The sequence below is a fragment of the Chaetodon trifascialis genome, chromosome 14, assembly GCF_039877785.1.
Source record: "Chaetodon trifascialis isolate fChaTrf1 chromosome 14, fChaTrf1.hap1, whole genome shotgun sequence".
In the NCBI taxonomy this organism is placed as follows: domain Eukaryota; kingdom Metazoa; phylum Chordata; class Actinopteri; order Chaetodontiformes; family Chaetodontidae; genus Chaetodon; species Chaetodon trifascialis.
The window spans coordinates 23,788,831-23,796,612 of NC_092069.1; the positions used below are offsets into that span (position 1 = coordinate 23,788,831).

Here is a 7,782-nt window from a genome sequence, read left to right on the forward strand (position 1 = left end):
GGAAGCGATGTGTGATATAGGAAAATAGGACTAAAACCACTTTAAAACCTGCTTTCTCACACACAAACCTGCAAATGCAAACGCATACACATCAACGCACATTCAGAAACAGCAAGCAGCATCCAGAAGAATCTGTTCTGTGATGCACCTCATAAGATGGTGCAGTAATCTTATCTCCTTGTATGTATGAAATGGATTTTGCAATGCTCTGTCCTGTTTGCTCATTTTTTTCAAACCTCCTGTCAGCATTAAAGTGAATCTAACTTCACAAATATAAGATAAAAAAAAAATCCTAACGCAGATGTGTTTATCAGTCATTAATACAGTATTTTTTGACTATTACGCGATAAAAGTGAGAGGCCACAGTTCAGAGTCTGAGAACAAAAGATATCTGAGAAGAAAGATGACAATTTTAAAGGATCGCGTCACATCCTCTCTCTTCTCCTCTATCCGGTGAGAGGACAACAGCGGAGACTCGTTCCGCCCTCTGATTGGTCTAGCGATGTAATAGCGGCGCCGATTGGCTGGAAGCTCGCACTTCTTGCGCGTCTATTTTGAACATAAATACAGGCAGCTTCAGTGTCTTTCTCAAAAACCGGGGGCTGTCAGAGATGGAGTAAGCTGTGCCGTAGCTCTCTAACAGAAGAAAAACCAATATGTGGCTTTAGTATTGTAGCAAGATTGAATCAAAGTTTTACTCCGCACGGAACCGCCGAGTCTCTTCGCGCCGGTGTTTGGAATCGTATGTTTGGAAATGCTTTCCTAAATTGTTGCTAACTGGCTGGTTAGCTTCCGGGTTAGCTTGAAGTTTGGACCGTCTTGCTAATTCTCACGTTCCGACCCGAAATTCAAACCAAATCTACCACAAAGCAATAACGCCAGCAGGATTTATTCAGATCGGACAGTTAAGATGGAGTCGGTCAATGCTTTTGGCAGCGCAAGTCCTGCAAACAACGTTTTGAAAAGTAGGCCCGACGGGATCCCCGAGCTTTCCTCGCTCACTCTGCCCGAGCTGAGCACAAAGACCGCGCACTGTCGGAACCTGTTCTCCCCCGGACCCGACACCGTGTTGTCTCCTGTCACCAATTTGGCTCTGGATATGAACAATTTAGCTGGACTCGGAAGGTATTCTTATTAAAGTTTTATGTTATTAATCCTTATATAAACTAAATTTAAGTGCTGTTTTTGCAAGCCGTGGACAAAACCTTAATTTAACTCTCACTGCACGCAGAGTCTGGTTTTCTGTGGCGGTGCATCGCTGATTTTCCCTTTTGTTCATCTTTTTCTCACGCAGCCAATGTGATACACCGAAAAGGAGAAAGCATGCACCCCTTGAGAAGATTCCCTCCTTTGCTTCTGACGTCTCATCTGATGCTGGTGAGCCCCCCCACCCCCCAAAAAACTATTGTCTGTGTTAATTGATGTCATTAGAGCTGAAGCCTCAGGGCCTGATGTACATGTGTTGCATCTCATTTCATCATCATACCCATTAGCTTTAAACGTGGGCATATGCTAAATATTGGCTGTGGTTGTCTTTTAGTACTGCAATAAATTGCTTAATTGATCAACAGACTATTACTCTGCAACTCTTCTGTTCGTTTTTTCAAAAGGCAGTGCTCATCCACTGGTATTCAGCAGGTTATTGATACCAACCTGTGTTGCACTGTTGGTTACTTGTATTGATCGGTGCCGTATTGATTTGACACAAACCTCTACCTTCAGGCCTCGGCATGGATCTCCCGAGCCCCATGGATGCTGTTGAGATGGAGGACACGTAAGTTACGCTGCCCTCATCATGTCTGTTGCAATCAATCAGCCTGTGAGCTGTGCCCCTCTGCTTAAACCCCCTCCCCGACCCCCACCTCCACCCTGCGCTTGGACTCAGCTGAGCCAAGCACTGTTTCTTATCTGTAGGATTATTATTTCTACCGTTACAGCTTCGCTCATTTTGCTAAGAAGATTAGCTGATAAATGCACGAGAGCTTAACTTTCTTTAAGTTATCGAGTGAAAAACACACTGTGCTGTGGAGTCAGCTGTCTGTTTTATGTGGTAACTTTCTCAGTGGGAAGTGGACACTTTGGTAAAGATGCAGGAGATAAAACACTCAGATGCGTTTGAGCTGCTTATCTCGACCAGTTTATCGGCAAACCCGCGGCTTGCTAATCTTGGGTGGCCTGTTTCTTCATTCTCAGTTGGGCGAGTCTCTGCAGACATCTGCCGCCGTCTGATGTGCGAGTTCCTTTACAGCAGCATTTGGTCCACAAGACCCCATTCACCTCCTTTACAGCTGCTCGGTTGCTAGGAGTTTCAGGCTGGGGGAGGACGTGCCCCACGCTCGGGTTTAATGACAGCCCACCCCCTCTGGGTTTTGGCACACTCTTCCTATGCACTGTTATTTCAATAAGAAAAGGGGGGCTGGAGTTTTTTCTGCGTCAGGGCTATTGAAATGAGGGCACCCCCAGAGAACAACTGCCCCCCCCTCCCCTGGTGTGCATTGAATGGGACACGCTCTCTCCTCGACAAACAAAGGGCTCTTGCAGAAAGGGGTTGGCGGCGTTAGCTCTAGTAGGCATATGTTAGATTAGCTGATCTCTGCATCCCTTCTCATGCCCCCCCCCACTCATTTAGCATACAGGTGGGCATTTCTCCAATGCAAGGTCCACCTCTTGCCTCTGTGCATTCACCCAACTTCCTCTAGTCCAACCGTTCTCTCGCTTTCTTCCACAGAGCTGCAGGTTCTTTGTCTTTCTCTGACAGCGACGGCCCTCCACACTCTTTCCCTCACAGCTTTTATTGTAGCCACTAGTCGATTCACTGATCAACAGAAAATTACCAGAAGTTTTGGCTTTAGAAATGCAAACGCTGCAACAAAAGAACTTCAGATTGGGTTCGGACAAATTGTTTCAAGCGTTTTCACTTCATTCTTTTCTTTTGATTAATCCTAAAAATGATTAATGAAATTGATCGTTGCAGCCCGGCTTTTCTTTCTTGCACAGCTCTTTGTCTCAATCTGTTATTTTCAAACTTTTTCAACTAATCGTGCATGTTTTGTCATGTTTTCAGATTTGAAAAGGCCATTGAGCAGTCGAGCAAACTTATCAACCAGTAAGTTGCTCCCATGTCAATAACCTAAAAATCATTAACTCGTGTTTGTTTGTTTTTCTTATTTGGAGAATATTGCTCTTCAGGGAGTCTTTTACTCCTCTTTGCCTGTTGATTGATTTGTATTGACAACAATTCCTTCTTTTTCTTTCCATCAATTATAGGAAGATGCCAATTCGAAGAATCAACTCATTGCCGGTGAGCAGATGTCTCATGTTTGTTGGTTTCAGTCCCGCATGTCTTTCTTTAATCAGTCAAATTTTTGGCTGATGTTCAGCACTGACAGACGCTGTAAGATCAAACATCTGTAAAGCAACAATAATCCCAACTCGAAATGTTTTCAGAAGAGCTTTAAAGTAAAAAGATCCCAAATGCACATGCGGACAGAGGACAGCAGAGAGGACTTTTTAAGGGAATCCCAGCTGGCTTTTAACTTGCGGCTGTGTTTAGGTAGCAGGACTTTGTCCAGAGGGCAGTTTGTCATCTGTAATGAGCAGGAAACATCCTCCAGTGTAAACCCTCCACAGCACAGCTTGTTTACAGTTGCTGAGCCTCTGCTGACTGCTCTCCCCCCCCAGCTCCACCTCCAGAGCTTCAGTCCGTCTCTGAAGGGACAGGAAGCAGATTCCCACCGCTATGGAATATTCAGCCAGCAGTCCTCCCAGATGATCGCCTCCTCCTCCTCTCAGCGGGACAACAAGGAGAACGTGCCGGAGGTCAGTGCAGCAGTTTGTGTCTCTGCTACAGAACCGACATGTCGGCTGGTTCAGTGCTGTAGCTGCTGCAGAACTTTAGTGACGCTCAGAAAGCTGATTTGTTGCCATGACAGAGGCTTTGCATCATTTGGCTTGAACAGCTTTTGAATTTATTGTCACTCACTTATTATTAGAACAGTGTTGTTAAGGTTGGAAACGGCTAATTAATGCCTGCAGAAATATTGTGTGTACAACAACAGATTAGCAACCAGTGAGTTAGTTTGAAACGTTAACAAAGGGTTTGGTTGGCTTCAGCATTGTCTCTAAACTCAACACTCTTTTCAGGAGTGTTTCGAATTCAAGAAGCCAACCAAGCCGGCGTCACGGTGTCGCATGCGCTCCTTCAACGGCGGTCAGTCAAAGGACGCGTTTGCCAGCCGTCCCAGCTCAGCGCCGGCCCTCATGGTACGTCAACATGTGAAGAGTCGGCGTCTGCTTGATCTGGTTTGAGACTGATTCCGCTAATGCTCCTCATCTTCTCCCCTGTCCAGCTTTCTTCGCCCCCTCCAGTCCAACAGCTTGACTTCTTTGACTCCCCCATGTTCCTGAGACGTTCCTCCCTCACCTCCTCCCTAAACGACGACGAAGACGACGGCTTCCTGGATGTTATGGACGACAGCATGGAGGTGAGGCGCGGTCGCTGACTGGATTTGTGGAAAGTTTTGAAAGCTCGGAAAATGAGAGCTGATGTGAACAGCTGGAATAAACAAAGTGACAGTATGTGTTGATGTGTGTGTGCTGTGGGTGTAAATGCACCCTGTAACTTTATTTTTTGGAATTGCATTTATAGTAATTTAGATGTGGTGATAAAGGCTGTGAGAGTCTGGAATTTTTTGGCTCGGCTACCTTGAAAGTGTTTGAAGAGTGCTTGAATTTTACTCTTTAAAAAGCTGCATGAACCCTGACGCTGACATACGTAAAAAGGATTTATCAGCTGAATGGAGAAAAATATTCCAAACCCTCTTGAGGATATCTGAACTCGCCGCATGTTTTCCTTTCATCTGTGGTGTGTTTGTCTGACAACCCTCCCGTGTCGCCCGCAGAACGACTCCGGGATGCCGATGGGGATGGCCAGCCTGCTCACTGCCCCTCTGGTGGCCGACAGTGCAGGAGAAGACTCTGTAAGTTCACGAGTCGCGGAGTTCAAAAAGAAAATGAAAGTCAGGACACGAGCAAAGCATTCCCACTTGGCCGATCAAGACGTTAATCTTTTCATTTTAATATCAGGAAAAAAGTGTTGAGCTTTATTGTTTCTGTCTCCTCAGCCTGTGATTCGCTGCCGGCCGCGGAGCCTGTTCCGCTCCGACTCCACGCCCAGCCCGGTGTCGCGGCCCCGCGCGAAGCGTCCCGACTGCCCCGCAGACGAAAACACGCCCGTCAGGGTGAAGAGGCGGCGCAGCCTGGCAGGAACACAGGTCACCACCATGGAACAAAACCCAGAGTCCCCGAGACTGGTGAGACCTCATGCAAGACTTTGCCCAAGTGTTTCTCTCTGTATTCAGATTAAATCTCAGCGTCTGTAACTGGAGCCCAGCTGAAAACACGATCTCCTGGAGGAAAGGCGTAAAGCTGAGCTTAAATGTCTGGTGCAAGTCAGCAGAGGGGTTTGAGTGCGTTACATCTTATGGCTGCTGTTCTAAACTGGACTTGATCGTTGGTGTGATGCTGGATGTCGTTTGATCACCTCTGGAATGCATCATGTGATCAGATCAGGCTTGTGAAACTTCCCCTGAGGCTCACTGGCCTTCGTCACCAGCTTCACAGATGAGCTCAGATTGCCTCATTTTCTCCTCGACCACCTCCTCAAATTCTTCCCTCCTCTGCCTCCAGAGCGGCTCTCTGCTCCAGAGGTCCAAGTCCTTCTGCCAGACAGAGATCGAGAAGCTGCTGGACGGCCAGGACAGTTCGAATGACCTAATAGGAGATTTCACCAAGGTGAGGGCGATGGCTGCGCGCCTCACACTGAAAACTTTAGTCACTTAAAGTCCTCTTCTGATCCACTTTTGTGTTTTCTGTTTCAGCCTTTTGTTCTGCCCACAGTCGCTGGCAAACATCAAAACCTCAAGTACATTACCTCAGAGACGGTGAGTGGAGGCGCTGCTGCTTCCTCTTTGTGTTGAAATGGAGCAAACGTGCAGTTTGAGTTAAACTGGGTTGTGTGGTCCTCAGATGGTGGCAGCCGTGTCCGACCAGTTTGTTCATCTAGTCGAGCGAGTCATCATCATCGACTGCCGCTACCCCTACGAGTTTGAGGGAGGACACATCAAGGTGAGTCACAATCTCTAAATCTTTAAGTATTAAGAAAGTCCACGTTTGGAGAATCAAATATTGTTAATTTAACATTAACAATTTAACATTAACATTTTATCGACTCTGCAAATCACTGACTGCAGTAGGAATACTTGTGTTTCTGCTTGATAGTTAAGTGTTTGGGTTGGTCTTTGTCGTTCAGGGAGCTCTGAACTTGCACCAGGAGGACCAGGTGGAGGACTTCCTCCTCAAAACCATCATCAACCCGTCCAGCCCGGACAAACGCGTCATCATCATCTTCCACTGCGAGTTCTCGTCGGAGCGCGGCCCTCGAATGTGCCGCTTCGTCCGGGAGCGAGACCGCGCCATGAACGAGTATCCCAAACTCCACTACCCCGAGCTCTACATCCTCAAGGGCGGATACAAAGACTTCTTCCACCACTTCCAGGTTGGAGTCGAGCTTCAGTTCAATTCAGTTCATAAGATAAATAAAAGTGGAATACAACCTGTGATTTTTACCTTTTATTTATTTGCTTGGAATCCATTGCTGCATCCTTCCTATCACACTCTTTGAACTGGTCTCGTTTCTCTTCCTGCGCAGTCACAATGTGAACCTGAGTCCTACCGGCCCATGCACCACGAGGACTTCAAGGAGGACCTGAGGAAGTTTCGCCTCAAGAGTCGCACCTGGGCCGGGGAGCGCAGCAAGAGGGACATGTACAGCCGACTGAAGAAGCTGTGAGCGCCTCCTCGTCCTCTCAAACTGCCATGAAACCTACTGCCTCCCCCTGAACGGACTGCGCACACACTCCTCTCAGAGCCCGAGCTCTTGCCCCTCCAGCGCGGAGGGATCGCACCACCCGGAAGGGATTTTACAAAGCCTCGAAAAGTCTGATTCAACTATAGCAAAGTTACGTATTTATGCAAATTTAAAGGGGGAAAGACGTGAAATGAGGGACGCTCGACCTAAAGACGTCGCTGTGGTGCAGCGAGCAGAGTTGACGAAGCCGATCGACGCGATCCTTCTTAAAGACCACTGACCCGCTGCTCGAGTGGCCGTTCGATGTGCGGAGCACCGATCACTGCCAGGCGGCTCCAAACGCTGCAGCCTCCTCGATGCACGTTTGTTTTTCATTTTGCATTTCTCATGTTCCACCTTATTTAAGCACTTAATTTAAATGCCTTGAAGTGGTGTGGTGCTTTTTTTTTTTTTAATTCTGTTTTTTTTTTAATGATTTTTTTAAATGAATTGTTTGTCCCCATTTATGATTTGTTGAAAGTTTGCCTTTATTTAGGTGTCCCTCATGCAAATTGGATATTTTAATGACAACTTTTAAAGTATAAGATTAATGAAGGTTTTTTTGTTTGTTTTTGTTGTTTTGTTTTTTTACATGTTTTTTTTTTTTTTTTTGAGGTCAGAAGATACCAAAGCAAACCAGCTACCTGTTACCTTTGCAGTGAGATTTTTCTGATGCTGCAGGTCAGCAAGCGTGAGAGGGTTTTTGATATGAGACGAACGTTTTGCCTCGCTTTGCTTTGATTCCTTCATTTTTAAGAGAGAAAATGTCTTCCCCTCTGTAGAGCTACTGTTGTCGGTTTAAGATGATCGGGGCGGTTTGAATATGTTGGTGCAGGCTTGTCGGGGAGCTGAAATAAAGAGCCAACGTGTGTTCA

The 7,782-nt window shown here is 46.6% G+C and overlaps 1 protein-coding gene across 1 annotated transcript; it reads left to right on the top strand.

The window, feature by feature from the left end:
• Window positions 1-578: 578 nt before the first annotated feature.
• On the top strand, window positions 579-7,782 carry cdc25b (cell division cycle 25B). Its single transcript, XM_070979214.1, has 15 exons — window positions 579-1,125; window positions 1,295-1,377; window positions 1,723-1,774; window positions 3,065-3,106; window positions 3,268-3,301; window positions 3,682-3,819; window positions 4,144-4,263; window positions 4,350-4,484; window positions 4,902-4,979; window positions 5,124-5,312; window positions 5,689-5,793; window positions 5,880-5,942; window positions 6,028-6,126; window positions 6,311-6,556; window positions 6,710-7,782. The coding sequence occupies exons 1-15, from the start codon at window positions 911-913 to the stop codon at window positions 6,848-6,850; spliced, it is 1,740 nt and encodes a 579-aa protein (XP_070835315.1). The 5' UTR covers window positions 579-910; the 3' UTR covers window positions 6,851-7,782.

Excerpts from the sequence above, each read along its gene's own strand:
- cdc25b (XM_070979214.1), top strand. The coding sequence starts at position 911 with ATGGAGTCGGTCAATGCTTTTGGCAGCGCAAGTCCTGCAAACAACGTT. Across the intron at positions 5,794-5,879 it reads TAATAGGAGATTTCACCAAG|CCTTTTGTTCTGCCCACAGT; the intron begins GTGAGGGCGATG and ends TTTCTGTTTCAG. Across the intron at positions 6,127-6,310 it reads TTGAGGGAGGACACATCAAG|GGAGCTCTGAACTTGCACCA; the intron begins GTGAGTCACAAT and ends TTTGTCGTTCAG.